The 20,083-nt window shown below is 44.8% G+C and overlaps 1 protein-coding gene across 1 annotated transcript in view; it reads right to left on the bottom strand.

Moving 5' to 3' along the window:
• The window catches only part of hsd17b3 (hydroxysteroid (17-beta) dehydrogenase 3), a 45,580-nt gene that overhangs the window by 10,141 nt on the left and 15,356 nt on the right, over positions 1–20,083 (bottom strand). Inside the window, exons 4-9 of the mRNA XM_078396979.1 lie at positions 11,951–12,058; positions 9,718–9,785; positions 6,531–6,575; positions 4,468–4,502; positions 1,369–1,450; positions 501–566 (exon numbers count right to left, since the gene is read on the bottom strand). Coding sequence (XP_078253105.1) covers positions 501–566; positions 1,369–1,450; positions 4,468–4,502; positions 6,531–6,575; positions 9,718–9,785; positions 11,951–12,058 — 404 coding nt within the window. The remainder of the gene's footprint in view (positions 1–500; positions 567–1,368; positions 1,451–4,467; positions 4,503–6,530; positions 6,576–9,717; positions 9,786–11,950; positions 12,059–20,083) is intronic.

The raw sequence follows: 20,083 nt of genomic DNA, 5'->3' as shown, positions 1-20,083 counted from the left end.
TGGCCCAGATGATGTCCCTGGCTGCAACGTCAGGACTTGCACAGACCAGCTGGAAGGAGTATTCACAGACATCTTGAATGTCTCCCTACTCCAACCTGAGATTCCCTCCTACTTTAAGAATATCACTATCATCCTAGTGCCAAAGAAAAGTAAGGTATCGTGCCTTAATGACACCATTCAGTGGCTCTGATATCCGTCATTATGATGAAATACTTCAAGAGGCTGGTCATGGTGCACAATAACTCCAACCTCCCAGACAGCCTTGATCCATTGCAGTTTGCTTACCATCACAACATGTCTGCAGCAGACGCCATCTCCCTGGCCCTAAACCCATCTCTGGCACACCCAGAGGGACTCATGTCTATCAACCATAGCTCTGCCTTCCTCCTCAGTAATTCTCAATCGGTGTACCACAAGGAAATGTTCTCAGTCCCCTACTGCACTCCCAAAGCACACACAACTGAGTGGACCAATTCTGCAAAGGGGTAATCTACGCTTACCTGTATAATAATGTTCTTTGATCCATACTCTGCTTGACAGCCTCTGGAAAATCTTTCCATAAAGATCTGGCAAATCATTTAATGAAAAATCTAGTGATTTATACATTTTAAAATTGTCCAGAATACTTAAAACAAATAAATCAATTTAACAAATCTCCCCTTATTATAATATTTTAAAATGAAATCTCAAACAATAAGCAATATGCACAATTCTATAGAATATCTGGCTTAACATGCACAAAGATATAAAACTGAAAATCAGATGTAGAATTTGTCTACTGACTGTTGTTCCACCAACTTGCTGTGTAGAGGTATAATTCACAAAAGCTTCGTCAATTGTATCCACAATTATTTAATAAGGGGAAGTTGAAGACTTCCTTAATGCAAATGGGGACCCAGAAAAGATACCAGGCTATTTTAATTTTCTGGGCAGCATTTGTGCACTCAGAATGAACCTATTCTAATTCCTCATTAAAAACAACTGAAATAATGGAAAGCAGATTGGAGAATAATTTGCTTTAAAACCAGAAATGAAAACTTGCATTTACACTTACTGTCTATTTCAACAGTTTATTATCAATATCAATTTACATCAATAAAATTGCAAATAAGGGTTTCAGCCCATCAGGGTCTTCAAAGCTGCTTTTGCTCCACTGCCTTCATGTGGCTGAAGGTGCAATATAATGAACACCTGGTTGGTTACCTGTGATAAAGTTGCAATGACAGAGTAGGAGGAGTATGTTCATGGGAAGCTCAGCCTTAATTACACTTTCAATACTTTCCTAATGAATTGTCACCCCTGGTTCAAAATAGAGGAATGCAAAAAACACACCGCATTTTGAAAAGAATAGAAAGTATAGAGCCTCACCTTAGTAGATGAGTACAAACTGTAAAGAGGACATGGGGAATTCGCCACTCCAGATGAAATGTTCAGGATCAAACCCTTTTGTCTGAAAATATAGTATTTCCAAATATAAAGTGGTTAAATGTGTAACAAGCGTCTTTCACTTGATATCCAATGACAAAAAAGAATTAGAAGAGATGTGATATGGAATTCTTAGTTATCTGCCGCAAGATATTTTGTGCGATTTTGAATTCCTCAGCTAATCCCACCCAGGAAAATCCCTGCCTCTTTTCACACTCTCTTCACTCTTCAATTTCTCTTTCCCTATTAAAAACCTTCTTGAATCTTCCCTTTGGAAATAAACTTGTAACCATTCCACTGTGTGTCAACATATATTTTATCATTTTTATTCAATATCTCCACAACCTAGCTCCTTGCAACACTTTTAATTCTACATATTTGCTCCATGTGTACGCATATAGTTGCAGGTAGAGAAATTGTAAATGCATTTTAAATGAGGTGACCACTGCATTTATTCCATGCATTTGGCAACTCTGAAGGTGTGAGATATTAGATGAGAACAAGAGAGCTAATTAAGCAACAATTTACACTTTTTTAGTCTGAGGGTGGTGAATCTGTGGAATTAATTGTCACAGATGGATGTGGAGGCCAAGTCATTGGGGATATTTAAAACCGAGATTAACAGCCCCTTGATTAGTGAAGGTGTCAACGTTTATGGGGAGAAGGCAGGAGAATGAGGTTGAGAGGGAAAGATAGATCAGCCGTGATGGAATGATTGTGTAGATTCAATGGGCTGAATGGCCTAATTCTGCTCCCATGACTTAAGAACATTACATGATCTCATCACATACCTGCCAGAAGGTGTCAGCAATATAGCACACCAGAACAATCTGTCTTTTTGACAGAGTTTATGAAGTATTTCTCTTTAACATTTAATGTTTCAGTTGAATACGAATAAAGAACAAGACTTCATCAGTTTCTTGCAACAGCAATTTCATTTCATGTGGAACATGGGAAATCTAATATTTTCTAGAGTCCCATCCTTCAAGTAATTATGCAGCTCTGTCAGTCTGTGTTGGCCAAATTCCAGTCAGACTGAAGCAACTATGTCACAGCATCGCAGGAACTGCAATTGGTAACAAGTCAGGTGACCAAGGAAAATTGTGTAAAAAAAAAATTAACATCTATGCTTCACCAAATAAAATCTTATCCGAGGTGATTCATACCTGGGAGTGTGGAACAATAAGTTGACTCTTTTATTTGTACTGTCACAAAATAATTAAGCTTTAAGGCTTGGCCATTGTTAGAACTGATTAGACAGTTAGAACATCAAGGTTGAGGTTATTGAAGAGAAGTGCAACAATGAGGGTGGTTCACGGGTGTAAGTGTAGACAGGGCTGGCAGATTGAGCAAGGACCCTAGCTATTAAACTGTGTGCAAGATCAATAATTAGTTAATAATTAAATAATAGTTTAATTCACAATGCAACTGGGTCAGCATTTCATATCTGTAGTTCAGGGTCCACTTTCCCGCACTGAAGGTGGCCAATTATGAACTGAGTGAGATATGTAGCTAATCATGCCACAGGATGTTCTCTTTGGATTTTGTGCTGCTCCACCAAAACTCTTGATAGACAATGGAAAATGTATCATAACTCCAGCCAAAATGACTACCGGGTTTTATTATGCTTTACATTTGTTTCTCAATGCACCTGCTGAAGCTAAAAGTTCTCTCCAATTATGTTCTCTGTTTTTATATAAAGTTTCCAGCATCTACACTATTTTTCCTTTAGAAAATATTGGTAAAGGTCTGACCATTATATGTTTGACTCTTCGCTCTGAAATGGTTTAGGAAGCCAGGCAGTTGTATCCAAAGTTGTATCCAAAGTCTATGACAAAATACAACAATCACCAAAGGACACAAAATGCTGGAGTAAATCAACAGGTCAGGCAGCATCCCTGGTGAACATGGATAGGTGATGTCTCAGGTCGAGAACCTTCTTCAAATTGGCCAACCCATTCAAACACATAGCAAAGGCACATCCAGCCATCGGCCCTAAGTACCCTATTCTCATATAATAATTTTCAACACTAATGAGAGTTCTCCTGTCAATTGGTCAAGCAACAGCATTTGTCATACAGAATTAATAGTCAGCAGCTCAGATTCCTCCACCATGGAGGCACTATAAACTGCAGATGCTGGAATCTTGAGCAAAACACAAAGTGCTGGAGGAACTCAACGGGTCAGGCAATATCTGTGGAGGGAAATGGACTGGCAGCAATTTGGATTGAGACCCTTCTTCAGGCCAAGGTCTTGACCCCAATTATTGCCTATCCTTTTTCCTCCACAGTTGCCGCCTGACCTGTTGACTTTGTGTTTTCTTCCATTATTTACCCAGTTATTCCACAGCCAGATATGATAACGATGAATACTTACATTTACATAGCATTTATAACAGCACAACATGCCATGTCATCTCAACAAAATTCATCTGAACAACATAAGGAGTCTTTTGACTAAATGACTAGACAAAGAGATAGCTTTTAAATAGTGTCTTTAAGAAGGAAGGAGAGATGGAGAGTTTCCGTGGGGCAGACCCAGAGTTTGCAGCTCTGGTAGGCAGCCAGCAGGGGTAGTTAGCTCTGGATAACATGAGAGCAAGAGTGGAGAAGCTCAATTATTTTGGAGCATTGCAGAGCATGGACTGATTTAAAAGCAATAGAGTGAATTTTTTAAAATGGTAACATTTCTTAAGATACAAGAGATTAGTGTGCAAAATTAGAGCACATGGTATTGACCATGAATAGAAAACTGGTTGGTAGACAGGAAGCAAAGAGTAGGAATTAACAGGTCCATTTCAGAATGGCAGGCAGTGACTAGTGGGGTGCCGCAAGTGTCGGTGCTGGGACCCCAGTTGTTTACAATATATATAAACAATTTAGACGAGGGAATTAAATGTAACATCCATCTTTAGGTTTGCGGATGACACAAAGCTGAGTGGCAGTGTGAGCTGCGAGGAGGTTGCAAAGAGGCTGTAGGGTGACTTGGATAGGTTGGGTGAGTGGGCAGAAACATGGCAGATGCAGTTTACCGTTAACTTACCGTTCTTTCATCATCGGCAAAACAAGTTGAGTCATCTGCAAATTACAGTGAAATATTATCGCGTCGTTAGATTTCATGCTTTCAATTTAAATGGGACCATTTTTTTACTATGTTTCCCAAAGAATCACCACAATTAAGCTGCAGAAGCATGTCCTGGTGATATTAAATGATGCCATTTGGATATCAATTTGGGGAGTCAGGCATGCTACGGGAGGTGGTGCTACCCTGCAGCTCCAATGGGCTGGGTTAATTTCTGATTTCCAATGCCATCCGGGTAGAATTGGCATCATCACTTATGACTGCTTATCTTTTATCCATCTTATCGAAGGGGATCTTATCGAAACATATAAGATTATTAAGGTGTTGGACACGTTAGAGGCAGGAAACATGTTCCCAATGTTGGGGGAGTCCAGAACCAGGGGCCACAGTTTAAGAATAAGGGGTAGGCCATTTAGAACGGAGATGAGGAAAAACTTTTTCAGTCAGAGAGTTGTGAATCTGTGGAATTCTCTGCTTCAGAAGGCAGTGGAGGCCAATTCTCTGAATGCATTCAAGAGAGAGCTAGATAGAGCTCTTAAGGATAGCAGAGTCAGGGGGTATGGGAAGGCAGGAACGGGGTACTGATTGAGAATGATCAGCCATGATCACATTGAATGGTGGTGCTGGCTCGAAGGGCTGAATGGCCTACTCCTGTCTATTGTCTATTGTCTATCCAGTAGGGCTTAGGTTTCCTGGTACATCACAGGGACTTTCTATAGATTAGTCCCAGTGTTGTTGGCTAGTGGGTGAATCCAGAGGATGTTAATGTAAACATGTGAGAGAATTGGTTGCAAGGAAATAAGTAGGAAAAAAGGACTGATTGCACAGTTCTAAGAGCCGGCATAGTCGTCGTAAGTATTATATGTACCTCATTACAAGACGGTGTGAGAGCTGGGAGTTTAGAAGTTGGAAGATGTGTGGGCTTATAGTGGTGATGAATATCTGTTTGTGCCACATTGGGCTGCTATACAAGTCATTAGGATAGTACTTTGCTTGAGCCACCATGTTGCTGGGGAGAGTCTCCAGTGATTGCACCAGGATCAGTGATTCATTCCAATTCCAATTGCCCAGATGTCCAGATAGAATAAATATAACAGATGCCACGATTTGCTGATGGCTGCAGCACAGGGCATAGAATATAGAGCTGGGAGGTTATGGTGCTACTATACAAATCATTCATTAGACTACCACTGCAGTACATTTGGCAGCCTCAATATGGGAAGGATTTAATTCATCTGGAGAGGTTACAGAGTGGATTTACCATGACGTTAACTGGGAAGGAATGTTTCAATTATGAGGAGAGACTGGATAGAGACGAGAGACAATAAAGTGCCATTGAGCCAATGAACCATTGAACCATTGGATGGGGTGAATTTGTTTTTGTTGAAGGGAAGAAGACTAAGGGTGGAATGTGATCGAGGTACACAGAATTATGAGGAGCATAGGTGGATAGGATAAATACAAACATTTCCCCTTAGCAGAATTACCCATCACGAGAGGGCATAGGTTTAATGGAGGCACAAGAGATTGCAGAATCTGGAGCAAAAAGAGGAAAGATGCTGGAGGAATTCAACCGATCGGCATCTTTAATGGGAAATAGGCAGTCAACCTTTTGGGTCGAGACCCTTCATCTCAACCAGATGAAGGGCCCACTAAACTCAATAAGAGTTCTTCTAGCAACTCTTCTTATTTTTGCACAGGTTTAAGGTAAGGGGTCAGAAAATTTAGAGGGGATTTAAGGAAGAGATTTTTCACCCAGGGGGTGGCTAAAATCTGAAATACACCAACTAAGACTGACAACGTTTAAGAAGTACTTAGATGAGTACTTGAAATGCTAGAACATAGAAGGCTGCAAGCCAGGTAGTAGGGAATGGGAAATGGATCGGTAGGTACATGTCGGCTGACATAGCCAAAGGGCCTGCTTCCATACTGTATGATGCTATTACTGTGATACTACTTTAACCGTTCTTTGGCACAAATGCTGAATACTGAAAAAATAAAATTGTCAGTAGCAATCCACATACCTTAACCATAGATACCACATTAACAGCGATCATGTCATTGATGGTCTAATGCACAAAGACAAAAGAAAATTACCAAATGCTATATTAGGGCGATATTGTAATTCGTAACTGAATTTCGATTTTTCACACAGCAAAACTAACCTTGGGTTCTCGTAAACCCAATACTATGTAAAATTAGAGTAATAATCCAAAATGAGAATAATAATCCAAAGATGGTTTGAAAGCAGCCTTCCCCACTTAAGTGTTGCAGGATTCGGGATCTCTGTGAGCTTCCATGTGTCCTGTAACAGTTCATTGAGGAATCAGTTGATCGGTGTGAGAGTGCTGCAACCTCGCACTCACTCGGCAGAGTGTCCCAGCACTTATGGAAGGGATCTCACCCAAAACGTCTGCAACAATTAGACATGACACAGGAACAGAGAACCAAGAACGGCACGGTAGCGCAGCGGTAGAGTTGCTGCTTTACAGCGAATGCAGCGCCGGAGACTCAGGTTCGATCCTGACTACGGGTGCTGCACTGTAAGGAGTTTGTACGTTCTCCCCGTGACCTGCGTGGGTTTTCTCCGAGATCTTCGGTTTCCTCCCACACTCCAAAGATGTACAGGTATGTAGGTTAATTGGCTGGGTAAATGTAAAAATTGTCCCTAGTGGGTGTAGGATAGTGTTAATGTACGGGGATCACTGGGCGGCACGGACTTGGAGGGCCGAAAAGGCCTGTTTCCGGCTGTAGATATATGATATGATGATATGATATAAAATCATAAATAAAGCCAGAAGGGGCATAGATATTGTGAATGCTCACATTATTTCCTCAGGATAGGCGAGTCTTAAAGCTGGAGGTTTTAGGTGAGGGGGAACATTTTTAAAGGGAAACAGTGGATGGTGTGTTTATGGAATAAGCTGTCAGAGTAAATGGTAGAGATAGGTACAATTACAACATTTACAAGGCATATGGACAGGGACGTAGATGGGAAATATTTTGGAGGGATATGAGCCAGGAGCAGGCAAGTGAGACTAGCTCGGTTAGGCAACTTGGTCAGCATGGACAAGGGTCTGTTTCCATGTTGTATAACTCTAGTGCTCTATCAAACCCTTCACACTAGTATTTGTGCAAGAAAATAATTCTATGATCTTGTCCAGGCAAATAATTTATAACCTTCTCAGTAAAGAAAAACAACTGTTTTGGATTTGCTTTACAAATGGACTAATTAAATTTATTTTCTATAAAATGTTAGACAGTGAGTCACCTTATATTCACCTTATATTCGCCTTAGTCACCTTAGTTAGTCACCTTATATTCAGTCCACTGCCCAGACTCACTGCCCACTAACACTGTCAACCCTCCTTCAAGGTGCAAAAGGCTGAAAGATCAGACTCTGTTTCCACCAGCTTCCCATAAGGTGGGGTGGCTTCAGGTAGTGAGTAGGGGCCCAAGCTCCAGGAGGTGAATGAGGAGGTGATCCCCAGACGTTTGGAAGGGTGGGGGGGGGGGGGAGTCCAGGTGATGAGTAGGTCTTGTATCCTGAGACACTGCCCCAGAATTGCCAAATGATTTTCAACTACATAACAAATAAAAATCATTCAAATGAGTAACAAAAGATTTAAGTGGCATGCTGTTGCAGGTGGTAGAGCAGTTGATTCAGAACTCCAGTAACCCAGTTTGATCCTGACCTCAGGTGCTGTCTGTGTGGAGATTGCACATTCTTCCTGTGACCACCATAGGTTTCATCTACATGCTCTGGTTTCCTACAAAACATCAAATGCCGTGCTGGTTGGTAGGTTATTCGCCATTGTCAATTGCCCCTAATGTGCAGGTGAGTGGTAGAATGCAGGAGGTAATGATAAGCAGAGAAAATAAAATGGGATCGGTGTTGATTAGTGTAAGTGGGTGTTTGATGTCTGGTGCAGACGCAGTGGGATAAAGGCCCTGCGTCTGAACTGAATGACTGTTGATAAATTAAAATAACATTAAATAGGTCAAGTGACTACCTGCAATCATCTATCGTCACAGTGGTCAGATGAATGGTCAGGCCCGCGCTGTGAAGCAGGGGACCAGATGTACAGGGTTGCAGACCCTCACTTCAGGCCAACCTGCACCACTGCCAAACTCCGGAGAGATTCCAGCAGCTGAGAGAAGAGTCAAACGCATGTCGGACTTAAGGCTTTCAGCATCCATGCTTGGAATTTCCCGTATCATATTTCCTAATGGTGTACAAGATGGCCTTTTGGCCATTGAGTCAATGCAAACTCTCAGAACAATCCCATGAAACCCATTCACCTCCCGTGTTTCCATGTAACCTATTCTACCTCATATGCTCATCAACCTCCTCCCTACTACCCCACCTACACGAGGGCAACTTATAGCAGCCAATTAACCTAGAAACCAGCACATGTTTAGAGCTGTAGAGGAAACTGGGGCATCCAGCGGAAACCCAGATCACGAGGAGAAAGTGCAAACTGTACATGATAGAACTAGAGCTCAAGGTCAAACCCAGACTGCTGGAGCTGTGAGGCAGGAGCACTACCTGCTGCACCACTCTGTTACCTTTCAAAGTCCAAGACATGCTGAGCCACAACTGCTCAATACGTGCAGTTCCCTCCAGAGCTGTTGACCATCGATCAGCACAATTTGGTCAAATTACATTAAAACGCCAACCTTCCCAATCCTCAGGGTTTCACGAGATCTTTTTTTTATGGTTTTCTCTAAAAGAGCAAAACCAGTTTAACTTGCAAATCTCAAACTAACATTTGCTATTTGAGCGGTAACATTAGTTTTATAGATTTTGGTTTAGAGATACAGCGTGGAAACAGCCCCTTCGGCCCACCAGTTCACGCCAACCAGTGATCGCCCATACACCAGTTTTATCCTACACACCAGGGACAATTTACAGAAGCCAATTAACCCACAAGCCTGCACGCCTTTGGAATTTGGAAAGAAACCAGAGCACCTGGAGAAAACCTATGTGGTCACAGGGAGAATGTACAAACTCCGTACAGGCAGCACCCATAGTCAGGATCGAACCTGATCTCTGACACTGTAAGGCAGCAACTCTACCGCTGTGCCACCCATTTATTGCCACCAATATATCAGCATATCCGGTGATTATGAATGAATGAAATAGAAAATAGCTTCCCTAAAATATGAATTGTCTGTTCTGTGTACAAAAGGCAATAAAAGGTGATGCACCTTATCCATGTCATTCATTTCAAGAAATCTACATGGGTTTGGTTCCTGGAGTATTCCGACATTGTTTACTGCAACAAAAAGATATTTATATTTACTTTTTAAAATGAATAAAATATAGATAATGAAATTTTGTATATACATCTGTAGAACCATTCAATTCCAACATTATGTACTGCAAGAAAAAGATAGCTATATTTATTTTTTAAATAAATAAAATACAGATAATGCAATTTTGTATATCTATCTTTAGATTCGTTCAGCTGCAAAATAAGGTCCAGAACTCACCCTTAATCATAGAATCATAGATTTGCCATAGAAAAGTACAGCACAGAAACAGGTCCTTACAGCAACTTTGTCCATGCTGACCACAATGCCTGTCTATGCTAATTCCATTTGCCTGCATTAAATCTGTATCCCTCTTCATCTTTCCTATCCAAGTGCCTACCCAAATGCCTTTTAAGCATTCTAATGGTATCTGACCACTACTTTGTCGAGCAGCTTGTTTTAAAAATTCACCACTCCCTATGTGGAAAGTTTACCCCACAGACTGCTTTTAAATTTCTCGTCTCTCACCTTAAAATGTGCCCCTCTAGTTAAGGGAAATATAAGTTCAAATTCAATCTGGGAAGAATCTGCATGCAAGGCATGTACTAACCAATAGGTCTATGATAGAGCCAATCACCGGTAAGATCCCAAATCTCAATCTTGCACAACATGCACCTCACCTCCAACAAACATCCTAATAGAGAGAGGAAGAGAAAGATGAAGAGAGAGAGGGAGGAAGAGAGAGAGAGGGAGGAAGAGAAAGAGAGAGAGAGGGAGGAAGAGAAAGAGAGAGAGAGGGAGAGAGAGAGAGGAACAGAGAGTGGGGGGAGAGAGAGGGGGGAGAGAGAGGGGGGAGAGAGAGGGGGGAGAGAGAGGGGGGAGAGAGAGGGGGGAGAGAGAGGGGGGAGAGAGAGGGGGAGAGAGAGGGGGGAGAGAGAGGGGGGAGAGAGGGGGGAGAGAGGGGGGAGAGAGGGGGGAGAGAGGGGGGAGAGAGGGGGGAGAGAGGGGGGAGAGAGGGGGAGAGAGGGGGAGAGAGGGGGGAGAGAGGGGGGAGAGAGAGAGGGGGAGAGAGAGGGGGAGAGAGAGGGGGAGAGAGAGGGGGAGAGAGAGGGGGAGAGAGAGGGGGAGAGAGAGGGGGAGAGAGAGGGGGAGAGAGAGGGGGAGAGAGAGGGGGAGAGAGAGGGGGAGAGAGAGGGGGAGAGAGAGGGGGAGAGAGAGGGGGAGAGAGAGGGGGAGAGAGAGGGGGAGAGAGAGGGGGAGAGAGAGGGGGAGAGAGAGGGGGAGAGAGAGGGGGAGAGAGAGGGGGAGAGAGAGGGGGAGAGAGAGGGGGAGAGAGAGGGGGAGAGAGAGGGGGAGAGAGAGGGGGAGAGAGAGGGGGAGAGAGAGGGGGAGAGAGAGGGGGAGAGAGAGGGGGAGAGAGAGGGGGAGAGAGAGGGGGAGAGAGAGGGGGGGAGAGAGGGGGGAGAGAGGGGGGGAGAGAGGGGGGGAGAGAGGGGGGGAGAGAGGGGGGGAGAGAGGGGGGGAGAGAGGGGGGGAGAGAGGGGGGGAGAGAGGGGGGGAGAGAGGGGGGGAGAGAGGGGGGGAGAGAGGGGGGGAGAGAGGGGGGGAGAGGGGGGGAGAGGGGGGGAGAGGGGGAGGGGAGAGGGGGAGGGGAGAGGGGGAGGGGAGAGGAGGAGGGGAGAGGGGGAGAGGGGGAGGGGAGAGGGGTAGAGACGGGAGGGAGGGGGAGGGAGGGGGAGGGAGGGGGAGGGAGGGGGGAGAGACGGGGAGGGAGGGGGAGGGAGGGGGAGGGAAGGGGAAGGGGAGGGTGGGGGGAGGGAGAGAGAGGGACAGAGAGTGGGGAGAGAGGGGGAGAGAGGGGGGGGGAGAGGGAGGAAAAGAAAGTGGGAGAGAGAGTGAGAGAGAGAGAGAGATTTCTGTATCCTAATACCATACCATGGACCACAAGAAGAGGTTTTGTAATTTACCCCTGCATCTGATCATGATGTTGATCCTTCGCCCTCTCACCACTGTTGAAAAAAAAGGATTGATCTCTCAACTCTCACTTTTTTACTGTCACTCCAGTTCTGGTAACAAAGGTGAATGTATGACGTGAAGCCAGTTATGCCTGTTATACACCAGCATCAACACCCACAGAACTAAATAAAGAAATTATTTGATGAAATAACAACAAAAGGATCTAACTTACTCAGAATCCCAACTTCAAGGCCTTTCAGATTTTCTTCAATGTGCTGATAAATGTCTGTGTTACAGAAATTTGCCTGAATTATTTTTACATTTCTTCCTGTGACTTGCTCTGTCAAGAAGATAACAAAAACAACACATTAAAATAATGCACCAGTAAAAACATTCTGGACTCAACCAAAATGTTATTAAACACAGCATTCACATCTCACTTAATTTCATAGGTGTGGCTGATTTTATGTTGCCAGTGTCATTTGTTATAATGTGTGAGAAAGAACTGCAGATGCTGGTTTAAATCGAAGATAGACAAAAAATGCTGGAGTAACTCAGCAGAACAGACAGCATCTCTGGAGAGAAGGAATGGGTGACGTTTCGGGTCTCCACCCAAAACGTCACTCATTCCTTCTCTCCAGAGATGCTGCCTGTCCCGCTGAGTTACTCCAGCATTTTGTGTCTACCTTCATTTGTAATAATGTCATACATTGATTGTGCCAAAGTAGAGATGCTTGAAAGCTTCACGCTTTTAGGAATAAATATCACCAGCAAATTGTCCTGGACCTGCCACATCGAAGTAATGGCCAAGAAAGCTCACCAATGCCTTTACTGCTGAAGGGGCTTAGGAAGTTCAGCATGTCTGAAGTTCAGCTTTTTATCTCTAAGTTTGCGGATGACACGAAGCTGGGTGGCAGTGTTAGCTGTGAGGAGGAAGCTAGGAGGCTGCAGAGTGACTTGGATAGATTAGGCGAGTGGGCAAATGCATGGCAGATGCAATATAATGTGGATAAATGTGAGGTTATCCACTTTGGCGGCAAGAACAGGAAAGCAGAGTATTACCTGAATGGTGACCGATTAGGAGATGGGGAGATGCAACGTGACCTGGGTGTCATGGTGCACCAGTCATTGAAAGCAAGCATGCAGGTGCAGCAGGCAGTGAAGAAAGCGAATGGTATGTTGGCATTTATAGCAAGAGGATTTGAGTTTAGGAGCAGGGAGGTTCTACTGCAGTTGTACAGGGCATTGGTGAGACCGCACCTGGAGTCTTGTGTGCAGTTTTGGTCTCCTAATCTGAGGAAAGACGTTCTTGCCTTAGAGGGAGTACAGAGAAGGTTCACCAGATTGATCCCTGGGATGGCGGGACTTTTATATGAAGAAAGACTGGATAGACTAGGCTTGTACTCGCTGGAATTTAGAAGACTGAGGGGGGATCTTATAGAAACATATAAAATTCTTAAGGGGTTGGAGAGGCTAGATGCGGGAAGATTGTTCCCGATGTTGGGGGAGTCCAGAACCAGGGGTCACAGCTTAAGGAAAAGGGGGAAGTCTTTTAGGACCGAGATGAGAAAACATTTCTTCACACAGAGAGTGGTGAGTGTGGAATTCTCTGCCACAGAAGGTAGTTGAGGCCAGTTCATTGGCTATATTTAAGAGGGAGTTAGATGTGCCCCTTGTGGCTAAAGGGATCAGGGGGTATGGAGAGAAGGCAGGTACAGGTTACTGAGCTGGATGATCAGCCATGATCATATTGAATGGCGGTGTAGGCTCGAAGGGCCGAATGGCCTACTCCTGCACCTATTTTCTATGTTTCTATGTTTCTATGTTATCGGGATGCATCACAGCATGGTTTGGGAGCAGCTCCATCCAAGACCATAAGAAATTGTCTCGGCAAGGCCACCAAGGACCAGTCTCACTCTGGCCATCCCCTCTTCTCCCTTCTCTCTTCGGGCAAAACGTACAGAAGTTTGAAAACACATACAGTGCCCTCCATAATGTTTGGGACAAAGACCCATCATTTATTTATTTGCCTTTGTACTCCACAATTTGAGATTTGTAATAGAAAAAATCACATGGTCAGATTTTATTAAAGGGTATTTTTATACATTTTGGTTTCACCATGAAGAAATTACAGCTGTGTTTATAAATAGTCCCCCCATTTCAGGGCACCATGATGTTTGGGGCACAGGGCTTCGCAGGTGTTTGTAATTGTTCAGGTGTGTTTAAATGCCTCCTTAATGCGGGTATAAGAGAGCTCTCTCAGCACATAGTCTTTCCATCACCTTTGGAAATGTTTATTGCTGTTTATCAACATGAGGACCAAGGTTGTGCCAATGAAAGTCAAAGAAGACATTACGAGACTGAGAAACAAGAATAAAACTGTTAGAGACATCAGCCAAACCTTAGGCTTACCAAAATCAACTGTTTGGAACATCATTAAGAAGAGAGAGCACTGGTGAGCTGACTAATACTGTCTGCAGAAGACTTCATGAACAGAAATACAGAGGCTACACTGTAACCACAAAATAGCCGCAAAATAGGACGGGCAGGTTACAGTTTGCCAAGAAGTACTTAAAAGAGCAACCACAGTTCTGGAAAAAGGTCTTGTGGACAGATGAGACGAAGATTAACTTATATCAGAGTGATGGCAAGAGCAAGGTATGGAGGAGATAAGGAACTGCCCAAGATCCAAAGCATACCACCTCATCTGTGAAACACGGTGGTGGGGGTGTTATGGCCCAGGCATGTATGGCTGCTGAAGGTACTGGCTCACTTATCTTCATTTATGACACAAATGCTGATGGTAGTAGCATGATGAATTCTGAAGTGTATAGACACATCCTATCTGCTCAAGTTCAAACAAATGCCTCATAAATCATTGGCCGGCAGTTCATTCTACAGGAAGACAATGATCCAAAACGTACTGCTAAAGCAACAAAGGAGTTTTTCAAAGCTAAAAAATAGTCAATTCTTGAGTGGCCAAGTCAATCACCCGATCCGAACCCAATTGAGCATGCCTTTTATATGCTGAAGAGAAAACTGAAGGCGACTAGCCCCCAAAACAAGTATAAGCTAAAGATGGCTGCAATACAGGCCTGGCAGAGCATCACCAGAGAAGACACCCAGCAACTGGTGATGCCCATGAATCACAGACTTCAAGCAGTCATTGCATGCAAAGGATATGCAACAAAGTACTAAACATGACTACTTTCATTTCCATGACATTGTTGTGTCCCAAACATTGTGGTGCCCTGAAATGGGGGGACTATGTATAAACACTGCTGTAATTTCTACATGGTGAAACCAAAATGTATAAAAATGGCCTTTACTAAAATCTGACAATGTGTACTTTAGCCACATGTGATTTTTTCTATTATAAATCTCAAATTGTGGAGGACAGAGGCAAATAAATAAATGATGGGTTTTTGTCCCAAACATTATGGAGGGCACTGTATCTCCAGATTCAGGGATAGTTTCTTCCTAGCTGTTATCAGGCAACTGAACTGTCGTCCTAACCTCCTATCTATCTCCTTGGAGATCTTTGAACTATGTTTAAATAGACTTTACTGGGTTTTATACTGCACTAGACATTACACCCTTTATCCTGTATCTATATGCTGAGGACAGTTTGATTGTAATCATGTATAGTCTTTCTTTTCACTGACTGAATAGCATGCAACAAAAAGCTTTTTCACTGTACCTTTGTACACATGATAATAACAAACTAAACTAAACTAAAACTTTTGCACCTCAACATCAAATTGCATCAAACAACATCAAACAATTGCACCTCAACATCAAATGCATGTTTTAAACACACTTCATTCTGGTAGGGAAGTCGAGTGGTGATTGACATTGCTTTCCATAGCTTTTCACATGATTCGCGTTAGATATGTATCCAAATTTGGAAATTCAGTCCATCATATACACTCACATATAAGGCATCCTATGACACCATTCTCTTCGTTATGTAAATTAAATGTAAATTAAATCGCCTGTAATATGATATTGGATCTAATAAACTTGTCAGACAACTTTCTGGAACGTTCCCCCTTCTATGCAATTTCATCACAAGCAATTAAAGGGCCTGTCCCACTTAGGTGATTTTTTCGGCGACTGATGGCAACTGTTATAGTCGTAGCAGGTCGCCGAAAAACCGGGACTGGACCCCCCTACAACAATGTCTACGACAAGCTACAACAACCTACCACCTAGTTGACGTCAAGCTATGGCCAGCTACCGTCAACCGGCTACCTAATCGTCGCGAGTAGGACGTCCACCTACGACCGCACCTACGACAACCTATGACCACACAGGCGACAACCTACGTCAACCGAAGTCAACCTAAGTCCACCTGTGACAAGCTACGACAAGCTACGACCCTGTCGGCGGCAACTGAAGACAATTCACGTCATTTTGGCCTCTGGTTTTGACGCCGGTACCTGTCGCCGATTGACGTAGGTTGACTTAGGTAGTCGCCAATGGAATTCACCGAAGTCAGCACCAGCGACAACCTACGTCACCTGGCGAAACCTACGACAGCACCTACATCAGGAGACGTCAAGCTACGCTCATTGGAGTCAAACCCACTGTCGCTGAAAATGTTTCAACATTCTGAAAATCCAGCAGCGACCAGAAAGGAGCTACAACTCTTTGGAGACTAAGGGCCATACAGGCCCCACCCCGGCGACCATGTGGCGACAGCGTAGTCGCCTGTAGTCGCCTACAAAATCGTCTAAGTGGGACAGGGATTTAATTCTTATCATCTACTTCCTTATTCTTCCAATGTAGGCAACTCTGATCTGGATTTCAGGTCACTTTCCATTGGTGCACCATTTCCTTCAAGACTATTTCTGAATAAGAAGATACTGGGATATAAATTATATTGGTGGGTACAGGTGTGTTACATAACAGATTTGAAGTTAAAATTAAATGTGAAATGTTTTTGGCGTGTCTATACACAATGTTATTTTCTGTCACATTTCTCCATGCCTGCAATGTGCTTGTTGCACAGAGGCTGCTGAACATGCAGCAGCACATCGATCAGCATGCAATGATATTACTGCATCACTGAAGATGCACGGGTGCTGCATAATTCACTGAGAGATGAGCTTCAGTAGGAGGAAGAAAGCTTGTTCAAACTTAGGTTTAAAGGTCAGTCCTTTCTTTGGACCACAAGGGGAATCTGTTCCATGGTGGGCTCCAGGCATTCTGATTCTTCCCCAGTGTGCATTTTTGATCGCATATCCATCAGCAGTGTTTGGTGCTCATTTCCATCCCGAGCCTGACATTCCTGATTTGGCCATTCACCCTGAGGCCCACTACTTGAATTGGTCATTCTCATTGGCAAAGGGCATTGTAAGATCTCCTGCCATACTTGATAGCGCCAGAGGTCAGGATCGAACCCGGGTCTCTGGCTCTGTGAAGCAGCAGCTCAACCAGCTATGCCACCGTGACTTTGATCTTATCAGTTTTAATTCATCTTTCAACCAAAACATCTTGAAATAGATAATTTGAATCTGATTACCATTTTTATGCAAAAGTTCCTTTGAGAAAATCAGCTGCCTCTCTGCCAAATGCATTGGTTACAAGGAGAATTGCAACACAAATCCTGCTGAAAGGTCTTTGACCTAAAATGTTTTTCTCTCCACAGATAGTGCCTGTGAGTGTTTCCGGCATAGTCCGATCTGCAGACGTGCAGAGATTGCAGGTTGCAATTCTGGATGGTAGACCCTGGTCAGCAAGATCTGACCCGATATTAGTTTTATCTTTGATCAAAATACCTACAGTGTCCTGTGCCTTTTATTTTGATCTGCACTTTTCGCTGGTGGCCCCAATGAAGAAGTGACAGCTAGGCTCTCAGGTGAGAGCTACCAAATGGGACATTGTTGGACAAAAGGGACCCACAAAGGTAAGTTCAAACATTTATATTTCATGTCAGGAGGATCACCAGCTAGCCTCATGAAAGTCTTACGCTATATATTCCTACATCTACTTCGCCATCTGGTATCCAAAACATCCCCACACCATTTGGTTTGTCACCTCTCTCCAATCTCTCGCTGTTTAGTTTACTGTCATATGTAGCACGGTACAGTGAAAAACTTAGTTGCATGCTAACCAGTCAGTGGAAAGACAAAACATGATTACTATCGAGCTATTCACAGTGTACAAATACACAATAAAGGGAATAACATGAATAATGTTTAGTGCAAGATAAAGTCCAGTAAACTCCGATCAAAGATAGTCCGAGGGTCTCCAATGAGGTAGATAGTAGCTCTGGCCTCTCTCTAGTTGTTGGTTGGATGGTTCAGTTGCCTGACCATATTCAGACTGATCACCAAGAAATTCACAGAAATTAGTTCTGGTCATTAACATCAGCAGAGCCTCTACACTCCTGTCTCCCAAAGTTTCCTAACTGCTTCAAAAAAGCAGTCAGACCACATCCTCTCATCTGAACTTAGAGACACTGCCTTTGATTTTTTGCCAAATCTAATTCTGTTCAATTCATTATTGTTGATCATGATTCTGCTCCAAATCCCAAAATTTAATCTGTTCATATATGCTTCTATAACACTGTCCCATCTTAAGCATTTCCATTCTATCTATTAGTTACTCTCAGACATGGTAACTCGGATATTTATTCTAGATAGCTTGCCGGACTACCCCTCTAAGTATTCACATCTTACATGTAAATATACAATCCAGTCTGACTGAGAGGAAAATCCTCACTAACTATTGGTTTAAAGTTATCACTTTTGGAATTGGAGGGGGGCGGGGGGCGCATTAGTGATAGGTCCGGGGGGGGGGGGTGGGAGGGCATAAGTGAAAGGTCCGGGGGGGGGCGGGGGAGCACATTAGTGAAAGGTCCGGGGGGGTGGGAGGGGAGCGCATTAGTGAAAGGTCCGGGGAGGGGGAGGGGAGCGCATTAGTGAAAGGTCCGGGGGGGGTGGGAGGGGAGTGCATTAGTGAAAGGTCCGGGGGGGGGGGGGCGGGGGAGCGCATCAGTTAAAGGTCCAGGGGGCGGCAGTGAAAGGTCCGGGGGGGTGGGAGGGGAGTGCATTAGTGAAAGGTCCAGGGGGGGGGGGGGGGGCGGGGGAGCGCATCAGTTAAAGGTCCAGGGGGCGGCAGTGAAAGGTCCGGGGGGGGGGGGGGTGGGAGTGCATTAGTGGAAGGTCCGGGGGGGGGGGGTGGGAGTGCATTAGTGGAAGGTCCGGGGGGGGAGGAGGGGAGTGCATTAGTGAAAGGTCTGGGAGGGGGGGGGGGGCGGGGGGAGCCATCAGTTAAAGGTCCGGGGGGGGGAGCGCATTAGTGAAAGGTCGGGGGGGGGGTGCGGGGGCGGTGGCGAGAGCTAGCTGATCTGTTGAAGACGTGCGGGTCGCATTGCATTGTGACGTCAGACGCTGAACACCGGCGGGGAGCGCGAGCTGATCTCTCATTGGTGCACGGGTGCCATTATGATGTCACACGCTGAAGCCCTTCAAGAAATGGGTTAGAAATGAACATTTTAAACTTTAAAATCGCTCTAGCTTTAAAAATGTAGCTTCAAGTTGAATGAAAGTAATTGTAATATATGGCCAGGATAATGGTGAATATGGTGGTGCACAAATTGTAGCGCTATGGTGTATCATTTTGGCTAAGCGAGCGTCACAAGTTAAGCTGCCCACATACACACATACACACAAACACACGGACACAGAGTTTTAGTAATATACTAGCACAAGTGGGCCCGTTGGGCCCGTTCCTCGTAGGGTTTCCATTGTGAAATGGGGAAATCGCGTTTTTTCTTTAAAATAAATTGTCTGTTGAAAAAAAAAGAATCTCAATGGGGGCGAGAGGAGGGGGGGGGGGGGGGTGGAGAGGGGAGGGGTGGGTGAGGAGGGGGGAATGGGGTGGGGGAGACACTGACACCGTCCTGCCAGCGGCCATCTAATTTCTCCTTCACTGTGGTGCCGTGCTCCTCCAGGGGAGGGGGAGCGCAATTAAAGGCGGTACAGGGAAGGGGAGAGGGTGTGACCGAGGAGCCCTGGACCCAAAGCCTCTCCTGTATTGGTGTAGCACCCTCAACCCCCTACTCAATCACCCTTATCCCCCCCCCACCCCCCACTCTCCCATCTTCCCTGACCCCCACTGTTCCTTCTCCCCCACCACCACCCCTCCTCCCCACCCCACCCTGCCCTCCTCCCCAGTCCCACTTTTCCTCCCACCCCCACTCGCACTCTCCCCACCACCACCCTTTCCACCACTTTCCCCTCCCCCCACCCCCCCATTCTCTCCTCCCTCAGCCCCACTCTCACTCTCCCCAGCCCCCCTTTCTCCCACTCTCTCCTCCCCCACCCCCGTTTCCCCCACTCTCTCCTCCCCTCCA

Source organism: Rhinoraja longicauda, chromosome 3 (genome assembly GCF_053455715.1).
Source record: "Rhinoraja longicauda isolate Sanriku21f chromosome 3, sRhiLon1.1, whole genome shotgun sequence".
Lineage (NCBI taxonomy): Eukaryota > Metazoa > Chordata > Chondrichthyes > Rajiformes > Arhynchobatidae > Rhinoraja > Rhinoraja longicauda.
This window is presented reverse-complemented; position numbering and strand designations above follow the sequence as displayed.